The sequence below is a fragment of the Octopus bimaculoides genome, chromosome 7, assembly GCF_046866305.1.
Source record: "Octopus bimaculoides isolate indiv1 chromosome 7, ASM4686630v1, whole genome shotgun sequence".
Classification (NCBI taxonomy): domain Eukaryota; kingdom Metazoa; phylum Mollusca; class Cephalopoda; order Octopoda; family Octopodidae; genus Octopus; species Octopus bimaculoides.
Window position 1 is genome coordinate 31,670,659 of NC_142934.1, and position 23,468 is coordinate 31,694,126.

Consider the following 23,468-nt stretch of genomic DNA (forward strand, 5'->3'; position numbering starts at 1 on the left):
TTATTATTATTATTTTATGATTTTTAATTTGTATTTTATTATACTTATTTATCGTGTATTTACTTAATAATTTTTTCTATATGTGATTGTAGATTTTCATGGATGAGTTCATGAACTTTGGTTCTTTTCTCTAAATTATATATTTATATATATATATTTATATATATATATATATATATATATATACACACACACACACACACACACACACACACACACACACACTGGCTCTATTGATGTTTGAATACTGGGATCAATCAATGTAATCCACTAGCATCTTTCTGCAAAATTTCAGGCCTTGTAACTTTAGTATAAAAGAAAATTTTATTGTTATTATTATTAAGGTGGCAAGCTGGCAGAATTGTTTGCATCTCAAGCAAAACGCTTTGCAATATTTCTTCTCGTTCTTTATATTCTGAGCTCAAATTCCTTCAAGGTTGACTTTGCCTTTCATCCTACACTGTAATTTTTCTATTAGTCCACCATCCTTGACTGGTATATTTTTATCAGCCCAAAAAGAAAGACAAAGCTGGCCTTGATGGAATTTGAACTCAAAGCATAGAGAAATGGGACAAATACCGTGAAACATTTGACCCAATACTAACAACTCTACTGTGATGGACAACTGAAAAGATTAAAGACAAACACCTTCTTTAGTCAAGCATTTATTGGATTTTTTTCACTTGAAGATGACAGTAGAGAGGAAATTTTTGTTCACTAATAAATTTATTGAAAGGTAGATAAAACTAGTAGACCTGGCTCTAGTGAATAAGTATACCTATTGGCTGGACAGTGAAGCTGGGAGAAGACACTTGTCCTTGTTGGTAAGGGTAATTCTGAATCTGTGAGGTTTCTTGATTGGCCCTATTGTGGCCTGCATTCCCCTCAGTTGGGTTTTTTTGTTATTTTATTGTTATTTGTTATTGTTTTTTTTTATTCAATATAAATTTTGCTGACACCAAAATCTTGTGACCAATAAGAAAAATGATTTCATAAAGGTATGATTTGGCAGAATTGCTAGAGCACCATACACTTTGACTTGAAGTATTTGGTTACAGTCCTCTATATTGTGAGTTCAAATATCCTGCAATGCTTAATCTGACTATCATCCTTTTGATTGTAAGATGGCATTGATAAAATAAGTATTGGTCAATTCCTGAAAATAATAGAGTTGATTATAATGACAATAGGTGTGGATTTGTATACATGTCAAAAGTTACTATTATTTTTGTTGTTGTTGCTCTCATTCTTGGTAGAATTGTTAGTATGCCAGACAAAATGCTTAGTGGCATTTCATCTGTCTTTACATTCAGATTTCAAATTCCACTGGGGTTGATGTAATTCACTAGTCCTGTCCCCAAAATTTTAGGCCTTGTGTCTATAGTAAAAAGGATTATTATTATTATTATTATTGGTAATGGACTACCTGACAGATAAGAGCATTAGAAAAATACTTTTCCATGTTTGCTCCAGCTCTTTACGTTTTGAGTTTCATTCCTCTAGGGGTTGATAAAATAAAGTACCAGTTAAGTGCTGGGGTTGCTAATATTGACTGACACCTCCATTCAAAAATGTACCTAAATTAGAAACCATTATCATTTGTTCTACAGTGGACTGTTGGTTGGAATGCTCTTGTGATATCCAGATGACCTGTATACACAAAATAAGTCCACAGAGGTATGATTGTTGTTGTTATTGTCTAACCCCAGGTCAGCTCTGAGTGAACAGACCTTTGGTCAAAGTCATTCAAGCCATGACTATCCATTTTATCTTATATTTCTGACTATATTTACTTAATATGACTTTGATTCCTTGTTTTAAAAACTGTAGTTTGAGGTAGATTTGGCTGCTATTTCTAGCTACTTGAGCAAGTATACACAGATTCCCATGTTAGGTTTTAAATTGTGTCATTGTTATTTAGGTCAGCTCTGATCAAGCAGATTTATGATCAAAGGTATTCCAGCCATGACCATCACATCTTGCATTTTTAATTTGACTGAGAATAATTTCCTCCAATAATTCTGAAAGTATAGAGTGCTATCCATCATATGACTGATAACTTTGGAAATTTACCACCATGGGGAATATCAGGAAATATGACATACATACAACAATTACACAGGGGAACAATTTTGAACATAATTTCTGTTGAGTTTGCTTTTTCACTTGATTTAAACTAAAATTGGCATGTTGATTTCAAAACCACAGTTAGTTTTTTTCTATCATGTCAAGTTTTTTTGTTTTTTTTATAGCATAATTGTTTGTCCATAAGTAATAGAGCTGGTTAGATGCTTTTATTACTTTATTGAGATAACATTGGGGAACATTTTTTAAAAAATTTTTAGCTGTCTTACATTTTATAATTGGTCTTAACTGATTTGGTGGTGCTGGATTCAGAAATGTCCTTAGCAATTTTCTATCCCATCAAGTTTTTTGTTAAACAGGAATTCATTTTTTTACCAAAAAATGTCAGTTTTGCCACTAAATGCAATACTAAAATAAGAAACTGACACAAACCAAATAGTACATTTTATTGTTTAACAAATATTTTATACAAAATGTTTAGTTACACATCTGAAGATGAATATCTGTCAAACTAGTGTTTCAGCTACTCAAATAGTGAACTTTCTTTGCTGCTTTGCATGAATAATTTGCATCATGACTCTCTCTTTGAAGAGACCAGCAGTAATCAGTCATCATGTTTGTGTTCCACTTGCTTTGATACCTAGTCTCCATGGACTTAATGTCTTGGTAGAATCTTTCTCCTTGCTCATTACTTAGTGTACTATGATTTTCAGGGAAGTAGTCCAGATGACTGTGTAGTAAAATCACTTTTACACTCATGTTACAACCCAGTGCTGAAGAACTGGTTAACAGAGCCTGCACAAGTTCTTCATAATTTGATAAATTCCTGTTTCCTAGGAAATCAGACACAATTGCAGCAAAAGCATTCCATACTTCCTTTTCAATGTCAGACATGGGCTCCAAAAATTGCTCATCCTGTGGTAGCTACTTTATTTGTGGCCTGTCAAACATACCAACCTTGATTTTCTCACAAGACAAAGCTGGAAACTTTCTGCTTAAATATTTGAATAGTCACTATCTCAGTGTTTCAACATGTGTTTTATACATTAAATGGGGTGCCTAGGCTTTGTTTTGATCACCTAGTTCCATGCCAAAGTAAGTAAGACAAGCTTTTTCACAAAATCTGTGATTTTGTTTCACTTCCTTGGTAAAGAGTAACATCCACAAATATAGCAGCAGTCATCGGAGCTGTTTTGGCATTTTCTTCTCTCACAAGTGGCCATATTTCTAAAATACAAAACTTATGTTCAAGCCAGTTGTCACTTGGGAAAAACATTTCAGAATTGTCAACAGTTATACATACATGTCATGAAGTACTTTCTACAGTTCTTTGACCATGCTTGACAAAAAGTGACCTTGACCCATGTGTCAGCACTATTAAAACATTCAAAATACCAACTTTCAGAAGAAATAGTTACACTAAATCAAGTACAGCACAGGCATATCTGCAGATAAATTCCACAAATATGTGACATATATGATGTCAAGGACCACAAAAATGTCTTATTTATTAGCAACTGAATGTATAAAGGACATTTCTATCATCACCATGACATTTTAAAACTGGTTAGATTGAAAATAGTGAAAGTTGCTCAAGTGTAATGCTTTTTATTTACTGAAGATACTTAAATCATGACTTTTGTTTTCACTTTTGTAGTTGCATTTACTTTAAATGATATTGAAAAACTATATTGTGAAAGTTATGTCAAGCTCCATACATGGGCCTGCATTTAATGAAGCCAAATCTATCCTTAGAAATGGTGACAATCCCGGAAATGTCAGAAATGGAATTTGAGTTAGTGAAAAAATCTTAATGTGATAGAGCAAAATGGATTTCATTTTTGAAATCAGCACCCCAAAATTACTAGACAACAAAAAAACATGTTCCCCTGTGTAATTTAACTTTTATCAAATTTCTTGGTATTTTTACGAAATGATGAAATGAATATTAGTTTTCAAAAGAAAAATATTTATTACCTTAAAATAAAATTAAAAACTAATTTCACCTTTGTATATTTGCAATAAATATATTATATTATTTTTCTAGATTTTATCAATATAACTGCAATCTACTCCATCAAAAGCCTATCTCTGCAATTTTTATAAAATCTGTATTTTTCAGAAAGTTACAAGATACTCCTCCTCACTTCTTCTGTATTTCCTTTTTATTCTGTTGCCCTTTCTTTATTCAATGTGAAGTGCAGCTGAAGTAATGAATCAACCAGCCAACCAATATTTCTATCAGTTTTTATTAAAGATAGTTATTTAAAAAAATTTCTGTGTAACATAAATGCATTAATTTGAAGTCTTTCTTTCTTTAGTGTGTCTATTTGTTATATCCTGCCTTATATTTATAGGTACCAGAACATATTGCAGTTGACTGTCCTAATGCAGCCATCAAATGTTGTTTCTACATTTTTGGATGTAATAAAGAAGTAAGCTTTTTTTAAATTACCATATTTCCTCATGTAGAAGTCACACCACTCTATTTGTTGCATGGAAAAGTTCTACAGAACTTTTATAATCAAAATTTACATGGAAAATAAGACTAGAACAGCCAGAGAGCTATTTAAATTTAGTTATGTGTTTAATTGTTAGTAAAAAAGTTAAACAATTAAATAAGTAGCCATGCTGAACACATTAATTAACAAAATAAATTAGAAACTGGATTTTGAAATAGCCACTACATTCATACATAAGAGACTTGACTGAAAAGTATAATGTCAAAGAATTCATTAAAGCTCATTAAATGAGCTTTAAACCAAAGAACATTTAACATTAATTGCAGAACATGAAATTAACTGTTGATTTTTAACTTTCAATCCAGTTAAAAGTGATCAAATTCAGATTCGTCACCATTGTTAGTGCCAAAAACAACCTCTCATTCCTGCTGTATCAACTTTTCATCCACATCCCATGATGCTTCCATTATTCCATCTTCTTAGATGTCTTGGTCATCAGCCCACAAAAGGATTTAACCCCAACCCATCTCCACCCTCTTTATTTGTTGGCCTTGTCTTTAGGAGTCTCTTCTTCACACTCTCTGTTAAAACATCATCCCAAGCCTTTTTTACACACCATATTGTAAGAAAGCTCAGCTTCTTGGAATTAATAACCTTTGGTCAGTTCCTAATAGCCAGAATGACCTACATCATTCACATCTGATATATCTTGTCCTTCAATGGCTTATTAATTCCCTCATCTAAAGGTTGTGGCAAAGATGTGAAACCAGCTGTTATCATACTGCGGTTGTGTTCAGCAACCTGACGTTTTTCATTCTTCTATCTTGTGTGCACAGAAATAGTTCCATATTAGAAGTGATTTCATTTTTAGGAGGCCCCTGGTCTGTCTCATATGCCACACTTAGTTTAATTACAGTATTTAATACCATCTTCATTTATCCAGCCCTTGAAATGATAGCCAAATCTCCAGATAGCATTTTCTGTCTTTGGTAATCCTTTCCTCTTAAATATCACCTTTGGCTTCAACCAAGGGCCACATGTTTTGTGATTCTTGTATGACTAGTCTCTCCTTCTGTTGTTGTCAACTGTTACTGTTTCCAGGGATATAAAAAAGTATAAGCCTCATCCTTATTATCAATCTGTCCAAGTGGTTTGATATTTATGGTAGCAGTTGGTTGTGGTGATAATGATGAAAATCTTTAGACAAGATTTCTTAACTTTGTATATAAGTTACATCTTTGGTTTTGTGTTGTAGAAACTATTGTAAATATAGCATTATTATTGTTGTCATCATTAATATTAGGGCAATAGGTTGGCAAAATCATTAGAGCATCTGATAAAATACCTTGCTACACTTGTTCTGACTCTTTACATTCTGAGTTTATTTATTCCACATTGCTTGATGTATAAAGCAAGATGATGGTGCACAAGATAGGTCACTACAATGTTTAAAATAGGTTATGATATATGAAACAAGTTGTGATGTATAGAGAACAGGTCTTGGCATTTGAGCCAAGTTACAATATATGAAACAAGTTGCAATATTTAAAGTATGTTACATATTTAAGTGATATTTCTGTATGACTTTGATTAAAGATTACAGATAGGTATCGATTCTCATTTAGAGCATTTAAATTATGCTTCCATGAAAGGCATAAATACAGCACAACCCTCTCAATTTCCCTACCTAATCATCTCTTCTGTTTTTTTATTATATAAAAAAAAAAAAAAATCAATATCTCTTTCAGATTGAACGACTCAAGATGGAGAAACACATGAAAACAAATGTCCAGAAACATCTGCAGCTGTTGTGTCATGCTTTTGTAAAGCTTCTCAACTTCCAAAATATTGAAAGTATCTTGTCTTCGATTGAAACTGGAAATGCAGTGAGTCAGAGTCAGCCGAATGTGACTGATCCAGAAATAGTTGGAGATTTACCAACTTTATTACAAAATGCAGAAGGAGGGGCTTCAGGCAATGCAGAAGCTAATATGCTGAAATTTTCTCAGGGTCCTTCTCGTACTATCTCAAGTATTTCACAGCCATTACCATCTCCTCCACCAAACGTTCCTATTACACGCAGCCAATCTGTAAAGGTGCCTAATTTAGCAAAAACTAATGCAGGAGATACTGCATCTTCAGCCGATATTTTTGATTTTGAGTTTCAATCGTTGAAAGAACGAAATATCTACCAAGATGAGAGCTTGGCCAGGCACAGCCATGAATTGCTTGAACTGCAGTTTCGGCATGACCACATTGAACGTATCAACAAGGAAACACAACAAAAACTACGTGCTATTGAAGAAAAGGTTAATCGTCTCACCGAGTTAGAAGGACGATTATGTAATGGACTATACATCTGGAAAATAAAAAATTATTTACGGCACAGACATAAAGCTATTAGTGGTGAAATGCCAGTTCTGCATAGCCCACCATTTTATTCCAATTACTATGGTTACAAATTATGTATGAGATGCAACCTTAATGGAGTCGACTATTCTCAGGGAACACATTTATCTGTGTTTATTCACTTCATGCAAGGAGAATGGGATGACATCTTAACATGGCCATTTCGAGGTAAAATAATTTTATCCGTCATAGATCAGAACCCAAATATAGAAGAGAGGCAACATTCTGTTGAATCTTTGATATCAAAACCAACATTAGATGCTTTCCAGAAACCAACAAGCCATCGCAACCACAAGGGTTTTGGATACATGGAGTATGTGCCACTTAGTGAATTAGATAATTCCACTTATGTCCTCAATGACACTCTTATACTCAAAGCCCAGATTTTTCCAGAATTTTAAACTAATATTTGACAGTGGTGCTCTACCATGGCCTTGCCCAAATAAAGAACTAAAAGACATAGACTTGTTCATCTAAGATGTCAATATGTATTTCTAGAGATGAATGCATGTTAATAGCCACACAAGATGTTTATAAAATGTGGCAGTTCTAATATAAGTGAAGAGGTTATTTGTATGTGTCTTTAAGTTTTTTATAAATCTATAGGGAAGTCATAAAATGTGTCATGTAGTTGTGAAAAGACAGGAACATTGTCAATGTTTTATTCAGATGCAATCCCTTTTGCAAGATAGAGAAAAGGAAAAAAAATTTGTGTTATTTGCTATAGAATATTTGTGGCAGTAATAGATGTAAGAAGTGGTAGGTAGGTACGTGGTTTCTGTGCAGTAGAAATGGGCTTAGGTAAGCAGCTGTAGCAGAGTCAATGTATATGGGCACAAGAATATGTATGTGCACAGTGTTTGTGTGTGTTCATCTGCATGTAGGAGTGAATGTAGACAGGAAGGTATTCACTCTGATACTGCACTAGGATCTTTTTGCCCATGCTACATGTTTCTGCTCACCATCCATCTTCCTAATAATTACAAATCACATAACCACCCAGTAACCTCCAAAAGATCCATTATTATTACAAATCGCAACACAGATTTTTTTTTTTTTTTTTGTCTTCCTTGTATTCTCTCTTTTTTTCGATCTAAATTGGAAAAGTGCCTGCACCTGAAAACATTGATGATTTCTTTTCCAACAAATGCAACAGCTGCTATGTTACATTTATTTTATTGCATTCCTTTGGATTACTTTTGCCAGTAATTACTTTTGCCAGTAATGCCACAACGGATTCCTCAGATTCTGGATTCTCGGATTTTTACTTTATAAAAATCTATGATTCTCTACTTTCCTTTCACATTTCAATGCTAGCCTGGCTTAGAGGATTTACAAATCCTGGTATTTGCCTCAACTATCAAACTGAAAGTTCTTACCATTATACCATGTTATCATCTTCATCGCCACCATCATTGTCATCATCTTTGACATTATACACTTCCACTATCACTCCAGTTGATCAACTCGTTCAGTAGTTTGGATACATTTATGAGTTATTGCTAGTTGTCTCTAAGATATGTTTCCCTAAGTTAAGATTAATGTGTATTTGTGTGTGTGTGTGTGTGTGTGTGTGTGTGTGTGTGTGTGTGAAAAAATACTTGATTAGTTGGAGTAAATTTGACATTTAAACTTGTCTGCTATGTTACACAAGTTGTCTAGTGTCTGAGGACCATTCTAGCTGTAATTTATTCTGTAAGATAACTATGTTCATCAAAGGAACATCTACATGGTTGCTCCATCTACTGGAAATATCAACCAAACTCCTCTTAAACTACACTGTGTCATCTTGAAATTGGAGAGACACATTTGGATAATAAGGTTCCCAGATATACAATTCTTGAGAAAACGATGGTATGTCCTTGGTTAGAACACTTTTGATTGTTTACCTGTTGTCAGACAACTACTACTTTAAGATATTAGCATGTGAATAACATTTTTAAACCTATGTGACACTGCATTTAATGGGTTACATGTAGACATGCATGCATTCATTCATTCATTCATTCATTCATACATACATGCATGCATGCATGTAACAAGTCACTGGATTACAATGTGTCTGCATGTGTGTGTGTGTATAGATATAGATGTATATCTTATGTATCTTTCTTGACATGAGTGGTGTATACTCTCAAAGAATGCATGTCTTCACTTCTGTGTGACATTGAAATGAAAAGGAATCTTGACAAAAAAAGAAAAATAAATGAAATATCAAAATCTTCTAAAATATACATAGTTTATGTATATGTGTGTGTGTAAAACAAAGGTAAAAATGAGAAAGCTCTCAATTTTGTGGTACTCTGCAAAGGCAAAAAGCAGTTAGATAAAGAGCAAATATTCTTCATATACCTTGTATTACATAGAGGCCCCCACTATGTGAATCGGGGATCTATTTAAAACTTTATAAATTTCTTCTCTTCACAACACTAGCATTATCCTTGTTTTGCTCTCAAAAATGGATATGTCAGACCATGAATGATAAGATATTGGGAGTAACAATTTCATGTATTGTATGAGCTTAAAAAACTTATTTAACCTGGACAGGCTGTTTGAAAATAATCAATGTTTGGATATTAAGGCAGAATGCAAAAGTTCATTCTTTGATATTCTCTAAAATTTCAATGTTAAAATTGTTTCATTGCTGCCTAAGCACCGTTCAATATCTGGATGGCTTTGTTAAGTTTCAAAATCCCTGCATAATGGGATATTGTTTTGTATTACAATCACCACCACAACCCTTTTTTTTGGGAAGGGGGGGGGGGGTTCAGTCTTTAAAACTGCTGAACCTTTTTTTTTTTTCTGCATCATTCAGCTTTCCTAGTATTTTATGTGATAGAGATCTGAACATGAGGATGTTCATACTTTCTCCCAGCTATATTGAGCTCCAAAGATCATTCAGCATTTTAGAGAGCTGAACTGTTGGGAATTTTTTTCCTTTTGCCCCCTTCTCTTTTTTCTTTTGTTTTGTTTTGTTTTTGGATAATTTACCAAAGCTGTTAATAATTCCCAAGTTGATCCTTTCATTGTTGATTTGCCAAAAGTATAGCTTATTGGACAGCCATATTATTACAGGCAAGATTCCAAGATTTAACTAACAATGATGGTTTTAATTAAATCTATATTTCTAAAATATTTCCAGGTGTTTTGTGTTTTCTTTTATCTTGTTGTCTTAATGTCTGAATATTTTTTTTTAAAAAGTGACTAAACCACATTCATCATCATCATTTTTATTTTTTATTTTAAATAAACCATTTTTTAAACCTAAGAAGAATGAAAAATACCAAAATTTTGGACCCTTTAAGATTTTATGGGGGATGGGTTGGATAATTTCTTGAGTCAGTGTCTGAGCTCAGTTCCTGAAGGTGGACATTTCTAAAGGCATTTATTACTCAAAAGCTAGTCTTATCCATTGTTTTAGAATTGTCCTCTGGAATTCCCTCCCAGTTCATATCTTCTTTCCCACAGGTGTTGACTTAAAAAGGTTCAAGAGGAACATGAATAGCATCAACCTCACTAGTCATGGAGGGTCAGCAAAGATTTTGGGCACTGACCCTTTCTCCAGAATCAATATGTAAAAATATATTTTAAAAAACTACTACTGATGGCTGAGTCAACAGTATTTTATATCTTAGATTGTCTCTGTTATTTTGTCTTCATCTTCCTCTTTCTATCACTCCAAAACTTCTAGTTTGTTTCTCTTTCTTATGTCTGTCTGTCCCTTTATTCATGTACTATCAAATCTTGCTCAATCAATTTCTCACTTTCATAATTACTAGTCATGAAAAGTCAACTCTTAAACTGCACACATCATCAATTGATGTTTAAAAAATTTTACATGGATACAGCCATCATCAAAGGAAAGTGAATATTTTCAGCACTTTGCAATAATAAAATTGTACATTTTATTGTCCCAGGGACCAACAATTATTATAGTTTCTATACTTATTTAAAGTAAAGATAAGTATAAAAATTACCCTTAAGAAAATGAAATTCTTTTCGCTTTTTACCAATTTGGCACACACATTCATGCAACTCTTTCCCATTGTTTAGAAGTTAAGAAGGCTTCCATCAGTCCAAGATTGACTATGCCTCAACATGTGTATTTTTTTAAGGGGATTGCTAGTTGCCCAGGTATGTAAGTCTCTTCCTCTCTGCTCCACTGATGTTTATCCAAGGGAAAGGTTCTCAATTTGGGCCAATCCCGCTTGGCATCAGTGTTGTCACAGATGTTGCTTTAAGGATATAAAGTCCTTGAACAGATACCATCAAACATCTTATCCATATCCTCTAATTGTTCTACCATTCTAATGCCCTCAGTTGATACCTTTTTTCTATTGACCTTGAAAGGTGAAAGGTAAAGTTCACCTCTGCAGGATTTGAATTTAACTTGCAGAATGTCAGAACAAATACTGCAAAGCATCTTAACCAAGGTTTCAACAACTCTGTTAGTTTGTTACCTTCAACACTTTAATGGATGAGGGATTATAGGAATTATTTTCTGAATTGAAGAACTTAGAAAAGGGTTGCCAGTGTTACAGGTGAAATGTGTGAATTATTAGAGTCATTAGAATGTCAGACAAAATGTCTTGCAGTCTTTGCTCCATTTCTCTACATTCTGAGTTCAAATCACTCAACTTTTTTTTACAACCCTCCTGGGTCCATAAAATAAGCACAAGTACTGGAACTAATCTAACTGGCTAAAACTTCCCTCAAAAGTTTTGATCTTGTGGTTGTGAAGTTTGTTTCACAAACACATGGTTTTGGGATTTGGGGTCATTTTTTTGTGTATCTTCTACTATATCCTCAAGCTAATCAATGCCTTGTGTAAAAACTGTAGGAAGCTCTTAGTATATACATATATAATAACAATAATAATAATTCTTTCTACTAAAGGCACAAGGCTTGAAATTTTGGTGGAAGGGGGAGTGTCAATCACATCAACCCCCAGTACTTGGCTGGTACTTAATTTGTTGAGCCCGAAAGGATGAAAGGCAAAGTCAATCCTGGTGGAATTTGAACTCAGAATGTGAAGCTAGATAAAATGCCACTAAGCATTTTGCCCAGCATGCTAATGATTTTACCAGCTTGCTGCCTTAATAATAATAATAATAATGAACTTATTGTATACAGTGCTAAGGTACACTGCAACTCATCAGAAATAGTAGCCAAAATGTATGTACTGTACACAGAATAATGCAAAAAGAGACAGGAAAGTAAGAAGTGAATGAATCATAGTAAAAAAGAAAAGAAAATCATATGAAGTATTGGTTAATTTGGAGAAGCATGGAAGTGCTGAAGGATGTAGTGTCCTGGCATCTAATGACTAATGTGGGTAGTTTATTCCATGCTGCAGAAGTTTAGAGGGTGAAAAAATGTTTTTGAAAGTCATGGGTGCTGTGTTGCTTTCTGATTTTGTGTGTGTTTGGTTCAAAATTGTACAAAAAATAAAAGGCAGAGATGTTGTTACAAAGTGTATTAATTTGACACTCAGGAAAAATGGAAGAAGTCTTTGATGTTTCAAGCCTATGCTATTCTACAGAAAGAAATGAATAGAGAAAACAGACAGAGAGAGGAAGAACAAACTTGCCTGGATTAATGGTTGTGCATATTGAATTCACCAGAGGAAGTGGTTGAGAACATGGGTAGCGAGGAAGACAATAGTCACCTGGCTAAAGTGTGTGTGTGTGTATGTGGGCAAGCACATGTGTAAGTATGAACATTATGTGAACATGTGCATGTAAAGCAGCACATGTGCTTGTGTGAGTGAATAAATATGTGTGTGTGGATGTATGTGAGGTTGTCTAATAAGCGCATGTGTGCATGCACAAGTGTGTATGTGCATGTATACTTGGTGCGAGTAGCACATTGTTTTTGCATGAATAATGTATGTGTATGTGAGCAAGTATGCATGTCCTGTTATCAGTTTGTTCATGTATATGGGGCTGTTGGATAAAGTGTGTGTGTGTATATTCTGTGCTTGTGCATATGTATGTGCATGTAAGGGTGCTTGTATGTGTGACACTATCTGACATATGTGGGTTGACCTGGATGGAGGTGTGAGATGGAATAGGAATGAGAAAGGAAGTATGAGTGCGTTACTGCACAGGGTGGTAGGAAATGTGGGTAGATGTGTTTGAATATGATCCCACATATCTTTGCATAGCAGCAGCTAAACAAAAACTGGCAATGTTTACATTCTCCAATAAACAAATGCCTTGTAGCTTAATGGATATGTGAGGGCCAGTGGAATAAAAGACACCTTATTTGTAATAAAAATTAGTGAAGGTTTTGGTGTAGAAAATCTACCTCAATAAGTTTCTCTCAATCCATACCAGCATGGAAAAGTCAATGTAAAATGACAACAATGATAGTAATGTATATTTTATGTTTTTATTTGTTTATCATTTAAACTTATTTATTTGAATTAATCAAGCAACCACCAATTTGACTAGATCCACCAGGTCTAATGATACAATTTGAAGAGAAGTGCTTGGCAAAGTTTATCTATTTGCTTATTATGAATAGGTGCAGTAGTTCTTAAGTCCAATAATTATTCTACCTGTCTGAATGGCAGCAAGCTAGCAGAATTGTTAGCATGCTGGACAAAATGCATAGCAGCATTTCATCCATCTTTATGTTCTGAGTTCAAATTTTGCTGAAGCAGACTTTGCCTTTCATCTTTGCCAGGTCAATAAAATAAGTACCAGCTGAGCACTGGAGTTGATGTAATCAACTTACCCACTGGGCTTGCTAGCCTTGTACCAAAATTTGAAACCAAAAATTATTCTATCATTCTCTTTCTGCAAAATTGCAAGTTACAGGGAATTAAACAAGATAAGTTAAGTGATATATGTGTATGCATGTGGAAGTGCAGTCATGGCTGTGTAGAAGCACAGGTGTGACTGAAATTAAGAAGTTTGCTTCCCAGCCACATGGTTTCATGTTCAACCCCATTGTATGACATCTTGGGTAAGTGTCTTCTACTATATCCCTCGGTCAACCAAAGCTTTGTGAGTGGAACTAGTTTGACAAAAACTGAAAGATGACTCATATATATATTTTTTATGAGATTTTGTCCCAGGTGAAGCTTAACCCTTTAGCATTTAAACCAACCATATCCAACCAAAATATTCTCTCTGTTTGATGTTCAAACTGACTAGGTCCTGCCTTTCACACTTTCTCTACAATATAAATAAACAATCATACTGAAATCCCAAATCTATGAGAAAATGTATGCTTAATTTTTTTTAAAATGTGAATAAATAAGCATTACATTTGGCATAAAATCTAAATGCTAAAGAAAAAGAAAGAGCCTACAAATTGGCAGAAAACTTAAAGGACTGAATGTCGTAGTCCAGAGAAATGCAAGATGATGGTAATAAGTTGCAAAGAGCAGCAGTTTGAGAGGGAAAAAAGCTATCAGAATAAAAGGACATCTGATTAACAGGAAAACCAACAGAGAAATGATGGAAAGAGAAGCAGGTGACACATTTAAAGGTCTTGATAGAGGGTACTTAACAACCAAAAAGTTCATTAAAGCACTTATTGGAAAGACCCAAGGAAGATGCATTTCAACAAAGAGCCAATGACTCCAAACTAGCAGAAAGAAGAACTACCATTTTAACAACTCAGTTCTAATTTCAATTAAGCAGATTAAGACACTCAGAGGAAACATAGCTCAAAGAGTCTCTTGTCTCCATGCCAACAACAAAATTAACCCTTTAGCATTTAACTGGCCATATTCGACCCACATATTCTACTTGTTTCATGTTTAAATTGGCTACATCTGGTTTCTTACACTTATCCTACATTGTTATTCTAAAAATAAACAATCACATCTTACTCTGAGTGAGAGTCCCTTTGTCGCCAGCAGGGGTAAGAGCTCTCTAAACCTGGGGAAAGTTTAGAGAGCTCTTACCCCTGCTGGCGACAAAGGGACTCTCACTCAGAGTAAAAGGCAGACTGTATGACGCATGCGTACGAACAGCCATGCTACATGGCAGTGAAACATGGGCTGTAACTGCTGAGGACATACGTAACCTCGCAAGGAATGAAGCCAGTATGCTCTGTTGGATGTGTAATGTCAATGTGAATACCCGTCAGAGTGTAAGTATCTTGAGAGAAAAGCTGAACATTAGAAGCATCAGTTGTGGTGTGCAAGAGAGACGATTGCGCTGGTATGGACATGTGGTGAGAACGGATGAGGATAGCTGCGTGAAAAAGTGCCACACCCTAACAGTTAAGGGAACCCGTGGAAGAGGTAGGCCCAGGAAGACCTGGGCTGAGGTGGTGAGGCAAGACCTTCGTACATTGGGCCTCAGCGAGGCGATGACTACTGACCGAGACCTTTGGAAATGTGCTGTGTATGAGAAGACCCGGCAACCCAAGTAAGAATTGTTGCCAGTGCCCCTGGACTGGCTCTTGTGCGGGTGGCACATGAGATGCACCATTTTGAGCGTGGCCGTTGCCAGTACCGCCTGACTGGCTCCCGTAGGATTTTCGAGTGAGATCGTTGCCAGTGCCCCTGGACTGGCTTGTGCGGGTGACACATAAAAGACACCATTTTGAGCGTGGCCGTTGCCAGTACCGCCTGACTGGCCCTCGTGCAGGTGACACGTAAAAGCACCCACTACACTCTTGGAGTGGTTGGCGTTAGGAAGGGCATCCAGCTGTAGAAACTCTGCCAAATTAGATTGGAGCCTGGTGTTGCCATCCGGTTTCACCAGTCCTCAGTCAAATCGTCCAACCCATGCTAGCATGGAAAGCGGACGTTAAACGATGATGATGATGATGATGATGATCATTGAAATTTTGAAGCTTCAAGATAATGTATTAATACAAAGTAATGAGAATAAATAAGCATTACATTTGACAGAGTAATATGAAGGCTAAAGGGTTAAATTAATATGCACCCTGCCCGTTATGGCTACAGTTGCTGACTGAAACAAGTAAAAGTTTTATAATTTTTTTTGCATAGACACACAGGTCAGAAATATAGAAGACTGGTATTAATCAAATTAACGCTGATACTTGACTGACACTGGGAGGAGGAAAAGGAAAATCAACTTCAGTGAAATTTGAACTCTAAACTGAAAAAAATATCACAAGGTTTACTATCTCAACAATATTGCTAGTTCACAATACTACTGATAATAAGTGACAGAAAAGTGGTATGACTATGAACTAGAGGCTATGATGGACAATACTTACAGGATTTTATGGGATTTTTTCCATGGAGACTGACCATATTGAAGTAAGGAGACCAGGTATGATTGTTGAAAAAAATAACAGTATAAGATCACAGACTTTGAAATGCTATATATGGTAGTACAGTTGAGAAATATCAGGAACCTAGCCAGAGAGACAAAGAGATTGTGGAAAACAAAGGTGACAATTGTTCCTGTGGTAATTAGTGCAATTGACCAAAACTACTATACAAGAGGCTGAAGGATATTGGAACTGAAATTTACATTGATGACATGAAGAAATGTGCCATTCTGCAAAAATCCTAAGAAAGATTCTTGAAATTTGGGGAGATTTATCACCAAACCTCAAGTCAGCATCCCTGCTAAAGTAGCATGTAATGGCTTAATAATAATTTAAGGAGAGGAGATTAGTCATTAAAGCAATATTAGTATTTGGTACTTTATCAATCCTGAATAAGCTAACCTTGGTGGGATTTGAACTCAGCATATTAAAAGCCAGAACAGATGCATTTCATCTTAAACTTTAATGATTTTGTCAATTCACAACCCTGAACATAATGGTTTCAGATTTTGGCACATAACCAGCAGTTTTGGGGGCGGAGCCAAGTCAATTAAATCAACCCACCTCCAGTGCTCAACTAGTGCTTATGACAAACAAAGTCAACCTCAGCGGAATTTGAACTCAGAACATAGAGATGGACGAAATGCAACTAAACATTTTGACCAGCATGCTAACGATTCTGCTAGCTCACCATCTTTCACACCCCTGAAAATAACAATAAAGATTGTGTGTGTATGCACGTGTGTGTATGCACATGTGTGTATGCGCGTGTGTGTGTCACCATAATTGTCATTTAATGCTAGCCTGGGTTGGACAGTTTGACAGGATCCAGGAGGACTGTGTTGAGGTCCAATGTCTGCATTAGCATGGTTTCTATGGCTGAATTCTCTTCCTTTACCAACCAATTTACCAAGTGTACTGAGTACTTTTTTCATAATATCAGTGCTGCTGAGATCACCAAGTAACTTGCAAGAAAAAGAAAAAGCTCTATTGACAGAACTCTGTGTTGAGTGTTAAAGTATGATAGAGATACAGGCATAGATATCTTGCTGTAGAGGACATGCATTGTCTAACAGTGAGTGAGAGTAGCTAGAAGAAAGACTAAGACAATAGTGATGAGGTTTCAAAATATACCCACATGGTACAAGAAAGTGAGCATAGGAAAGAACACAGGTAGGGGATTAAGAAGGATGAGTGGGTAAAGTCATAAAGGTGTGAGTAGAAAGTGACATGGTTAGAGATTGGAGTAGAGGTGAATGTTGTGAATAATGAAGAAGGATTATATATGCATTTAAAAAGAAAATAATTAATTTTTAGACACCTTATAATTTATGAAATAAAAACATTTCACAGAAATACAAGGTCTGATCAATCCAGACTGTTGCCATAGTAACGAAGTTAAAGCTGCTTGGCAAAGTTTGACCTTGAACTCTGATGTGCATGCGCACTAAGTTTTAATGTTCTAGCTCACTTCCGCTATTTACAGCAGTGCTTGGAAGGAAGGTGTGTAGCATGTGATCACCACATTGACTATGAGAAAGAAAGTTGTCAAGGTGATACCTGCTCAGATGCCTATGCAAAGTTGTATGGAGTGGAGTGTATGAGCCACACACAAGTGTACAAGTGGTTCAGACATTTCCAAGATGGCTGAAAAGATGTCAATATTGATGAACGTTCTGCGAGACCCAGAACTGCGAAAAACATTGTAGATGTATGTGCAGCTGGGAGGGGAAATCCTCAACTCACCATCCATGAGTTATCAGAGGATGTGCAGATTAGTTATGGTTCAGTTCAATCTATTATCACTGAAGATTTGGCTATGAGACGCATGTCTGCAAAGTTTGTGCCAAAACTGCTTTCAGCTGACCAAAAAGACACTCAGGTTTCAGTTGCACAAGATCTCTTTGATTGTGTTGAGAACAATGAAAACTTTGGGTAGGCCTCTGAGTAGGTATCACCAAACTTTTGGCAAAATTTGATGCAGATTCTCTGCTCAACTTTCTTTTTCATGGTCAATGTGACAATCACATGCTACACACCTTCCTTCCAAGCACTGCTGTAAAGAGTGGAAGTGAGCTAGAACATTAAAACTTAGTGCACATGCACAGCAGAGTTCAAGGCCAATCTGTGCCAAGCGGCTTGACTCCACATGCTTTAGCTTCGCTACTATGGTAACAGTCCAGATACTTATTGATCAGACCACATATATTTTAGCTGTAGCAAAAAATCCACCTTCACTTTCAACCTGAATGAAAGCATGAATGAGAACTATATTCACTCATTAGTTGAAAGAATGACCAAATGAAACTGAGATGAGGAAATACTAAGACCTTTGTTCTATGCTACAACATTGTTGTTATAAAGTCCACTTCTCCATGCTTGCATGAACCCTCACCTGTGTTCAAGCAAAGTAATATTTCCACATAGCCAGACATGTTTTCACAGAATACTGGAAATGAATGACACTGCTTGAGTGAGAGTAACATTCATTTACAACTATGACATGATATCAAGACAAGGAGACACAGACATTCACACACTCACATACATATATAAATAGATATAGGATAGGTCTCTTTCAGTTTCCATCTACCAAATCCACTCACAAGGCTTGGGTCAATAGAAGTCACTTGCTCAAGGTACCATACATTGGGACTGAACCTAAAACCATGTGGTTGGGAAGCATTATTCTTAACCCCACAGCCACACCTGCACTTATTTTTTTCTTAATATCACTTGATACTATTTTTTACACTCTCTCATTTCTCTATTGGCACACAGATGCACATTCACATATATTGAAACATTTTGAATAAAACCTTTCAAAACTAACATTTTTTTCTGAACCAGAATGAAATTCAAGGAAGCTTTTAGTTGCATACAAGGCATTAACAGTTCAATTCTTTGATTCAAACTATTACTGCCTTGAGTCAAAATTATCACTTTTCATTGCATCTTTAATTTGGAGCTCTTGTTCCTGTATAGTAGCACATTATCTTTAATAGACCAGGTAATTTTGAATTTGTGAGGACTTGTTTCACATGAGAACCATATAAACTTTAACAAAGCTGTAGCCCATTTTCTATCAGGGCTAACAAATGAATGCACTTGTAAAACAATTTTTCAAATGAGACTTTCATTGCCCCAATATTTGTTTTAGGTTCATCATTGCAGTTTAATTCAACCTTGGCCCTTTTATACTATTGATTTTGCCAAGACAGTTACTGCCAAGTGAACAGTTCTCATAAATTCTATAGTTGCATGATATTTGTTGGCTAGCTATTTGCATCTCTTTTCTATTCAGCTACATAAAATTATAACCTCTGATATAACACCCAAAATTCTTGCAAGTTGAATAATTAGCCTTAACACAATTCATATTCAATATTTTTTTATACTTATGGCCTGGAGGAAAATGATGATCTATTCATCATCATCATCATCATCATCGTTTAACGTCCGCTTTCCATGCTAGCATGGGTTGGACGATTTGACTGAGGACTGGTGAAACCGGATGGCAACACCAGGCTCCAGTCTGATTTGGCAGAGTTTCTACAGCTGGATGCCCTTCCTAACGCCAACCACTCAGAGAGTGTAGTGGGTGCTTTTACGTGTCACCCGCACGAAAATGGCCACGCTCGAAATGGTGTCTTTTATGTGCCACCCGCACAAGCCAGTCCAGGGGCACTGGCAACGATCTCGCTCGAAAATCCTACAGGAGCCAGTCAGGCGGTACTGGCAACGGCCACGCTCAAAATGGTGCATCTCATGTGCCACCCGCACAAGAACCAGTCCAGGGGCACTGGCAACGATCTTACTTGGCTTGCCGGGTCTTCTCACGCACAGCCCATTTCCAAAGGTCTCGGTCCGTAGTCATCGCCTCGGTGAGGCCCAATGTACGAAGGTCTTGCCTCACCACCTCAGCCCAGGTCTTCCTGGGCCTACCTCTTCCACGGGTTCCCTCAACTGTTAGGGTGTGGCACTTTTTCACGCAGCTATCCTCCTCCATTCTCACCACATGTCCATACCAGCGCAATCGTCTCTCTTGCACGCCACAACTGATGCTTCTAATGTTCAGCTTTTCTCTCAAGATACTTACACTCTGACGGGTATTCACATTGACATTACACATCCAACGGAGCATACTGGCTTCATTCCTTGCGAGCTTACGTATGTCCTCAGCAGTTACAGCCCATGTTTCACTGCCATGTAGCATGGTTGTTCGTACGCATGCGTCATACAGTCTGCCTTTTACTCTGAGTGAGAGTCCCTTTGTCGCCAGCAGGGGTAAGAGCTCTCTAAACTTTGCCCAGGCTATTCTTATTCTAGCAGCTACACTTTCAGCGCACCCACCCCAACTACTAACTTGGTCGCCCAGATAGCGGAAGCTATCGACTACCTCTAGTTTTTCACCCTGGAATGAGATAGAAGTTGTTTCCTGTTTGTTTGCAGTCTTTATTGCACCTGAACATCTGCCACAAACAAAAACTAACTTGCTAGTTAACCTGCCTTTGATGTTGCTGCACCTCTTATGTGTCCATAGCTTGCACCGGGTACATCTTATAGAGTTACTACCTACTCCTTTTCTACATACTGAGCAGGGCCATCTACCTGAAGGGGTTTGTGTTTTATCTACCTTCCTACTTATTAGGATTTTGGTTTTAGCTAGGTTGACTCTAAGGCCCTTCAATTCTAGACCTTGCTTCCACACCTGAAACTTCTCCTCTAGTTCTGATAGTGACTCCGCAATTAGGGCAAGGTCATCAGCATAGAGGAGCTCCCAGGGGCAACCTGTCTTGAACTCCTCTGTGATTGCCTGGAGGACTATGGTAAATAATAGGGGGCTGAGGACGGAACCTTGGTGGACCCCTACCTCTACCCGGAATTCATTGCTGTACTCATTTCCAACCCTCACCTTACTGGCAGCATCTCTGTACATGGCTCGCACAGCTCTCACTAACCATTCTTCTATCCCAAGTTTCCTCATTGACCACCAGATAAGGGATCGGGGGACCCTGTCAAAGGCTTTCTCCATGTCAACGAAAGCCAGGTACAGAGGTTTATCCTTAGCTAGGTATTTCTCTTGCAACTGTCTCACTAGAAATAAGGCATCAGTAGTGCTTTTACCTGGCACGAACCCAAACTGCATCTCATCTAAATTGATTCGCTCCCTAATTAGTTGGGCTATGACCCTCTCTGTAACTTTCATAACCTGATCTAACAGCTTGATGCCTCTGTAATTATTTGTATCTAAAGCGTCCCCTTTACCTTTGTAGCAGTTGACTATGATGCTGCTACACCAGTCATAGGGTATGACTCCTTCGTGTATCACCTGGTTCGTAATACGGGTGACTAGGCTATAGCCAACACTGCCAGATATTTTGAGCATCTCTGCAGTGATTCCTGATGGGCCGGGGGCTTTCCCGGTCTTCATACTCTTAATTGCTTTATCTACCCTGGTACTATCAACTCGGATAGCTGGTCCCTCTATTGGGTCGACATAAGGCAGGCTCTCTTTCTCCCATTCATTCTCTTTATTAAGCAATCTATCGTAGTGGCATCTCCAGACCTCTTTCTTTGCATCCTCATTTAATGCAAGCGTACCATCATCCATGCGAACACATTTCTCTCCTACAACATCACTATTCTCTCTCCTACACTGTCTTGCAACACGAAATACCTCGAGTCTTTGGTCCTCACGGCGCAGAACATTGGCAAATCTTTCCTTATCTGCTTCCCCTCTGGCTAAACAAACCTGTCGCCTAGCCTCCCTTCTGGCACATTGGTACAATTCCCTGCTACCACCGTTCTTCCAGTCCTTCCAAGCCTGTTTCTTTTGTCTAATAGCCCTGTCTACCTCCTTGTTCCACCACCACGTTACTCTGGGTTGGGAGGGGACCTTACACCACCCACAAATCTGGTCGGTGGCTTTCAACAGGTTGTCCCGCAGAAATCTCCAATTGTCTTCCACGTTGTATGATGCTATATCCCCTTCTATTTCGTTAAATGCTTCAAGTAACTTGTCTCTAAGTCTCTGTCCGTTTGCAGGGTCTTTAAGCTTCCACACCCTTCTTCTCCAAGCCTGTCTAATTCTGGGCACCCATTTTGCCTTGATCCCAAAGTCGCTAACTACTAATCTATGTTGTGGGGTACATTCTTCGCCAGGGTAGGTTTTGGCATTTATAAGCCGCCCTCTTTCCCTATTTCTGGCGAGGATGTAGTCGATTTGGCTAGAGTGTCTGCCGGAGCGGTAGGTGACTAGGTGACTGGCAGGTTTCCTGAAGTTGGTATTGCAGACCATAAGATTGGTTGCATCACAGAACTCCAGCAGTCTGGTTCCCTCCTCGTTGCGGGAACCGAAGCCATAGCCTCCATGTATGCCATGGAAGCCCCCAGCACGACGTCCGACATGACCGTTGAAGTCTCCAGCCACAAAGAGAAGGTCCCTGTCACTCGTCGACGAGGTAGTTTAAATTAAGAAATTCTCTTGCTATATTAGCTTTTACTGCTAGGTTAAATACTGGGTTATACCATAAAATGTTCTTTTTCCAATTCTTATTCTTACACTGTGTATTCTTAATGTTTTTACATATCTGATCTCATCAGAGAATCCATTATTTCTTAGTGCCACATTATAATACTCAACTGCACCCATAAAAGCATCTTCATGAAAAGATAATGAGGATACCTGTTTGATGGGAAATTTGATTGTCTATGTATATATATACTAACTTCTCATTTGGTTTGTGTTATGGTCTAAAACTATCATTATCCAGTCTTAATGTTGAATCAAGAAAATTAACAGTGATAAGGTTAGTATCTACAGTAATACTAAGTCCTATTTCCTGAAATACTTTAATCAAATTTTTCCTACATCTATCTCACTTACGACTGTTTCAATAGAATCAAGCCATCATCATGATATAAGCCACAGTCCATTTCAGGAAGTTTTATTTTCAGTAAATTTAGAATATATAGCCCCATAATTTCACTCACCTGGGCTCCATCATATACTTCCATGGACATGTCAAATAATTCATTACTGCTTCTCTTAATCCATGTGTCATTATTGAAGAAGAGGAGAGATTTTCTTGAGTGCATAGTTATGTCAATGTCCAACTCACTAATATCAGTAATTGTTTTTGCAAAATCTTGGGCCTTCATTGACAGGGTTTTGATTATAGTGGGATAAAAGCCAGCAATGTCAAACTGCACAAATCAACAATTTCCTTTCTCTTTTAT

The 23,468-nt window shown here is 37.0% G+C and overlaps 1 protein-coding gene across 4 annotated transcripts in view; it reads left to right on the forward strand.

The window, feature by feature from the left end:
• LOC106878692 (TNF receptor-associated factor 6) overlaps positions 1 to 10,093 on the forward strand; it is a 74,434-nt gene extending 64,341 nt beyond the window's left edge. For all 4 annotated transcript variants that reach the window (XM_052969584.2, XM_052969583.2, XM_052969586.2 and 1 more), the window contains 2 exons: positions 4,443 to 4,520; positions 6,296 to 10,093. In XM_052969584.2, coding sequence (XP_052825544.1) covers positions 4,443 to 4,520; positions 6,296 to 7,357 — 1,140 coding nt within the window. In that variant the 3' untranslated portion in view covers positions 7,358 to 10,093. The remainder of the gene's footprint in view (positions 1 to 4,442; positions 4,521 to 6,295) is intronic.
• The last annotated feature ends 13,375 nt before the right edge of the window (positions 10,094 to 23,468 follow it).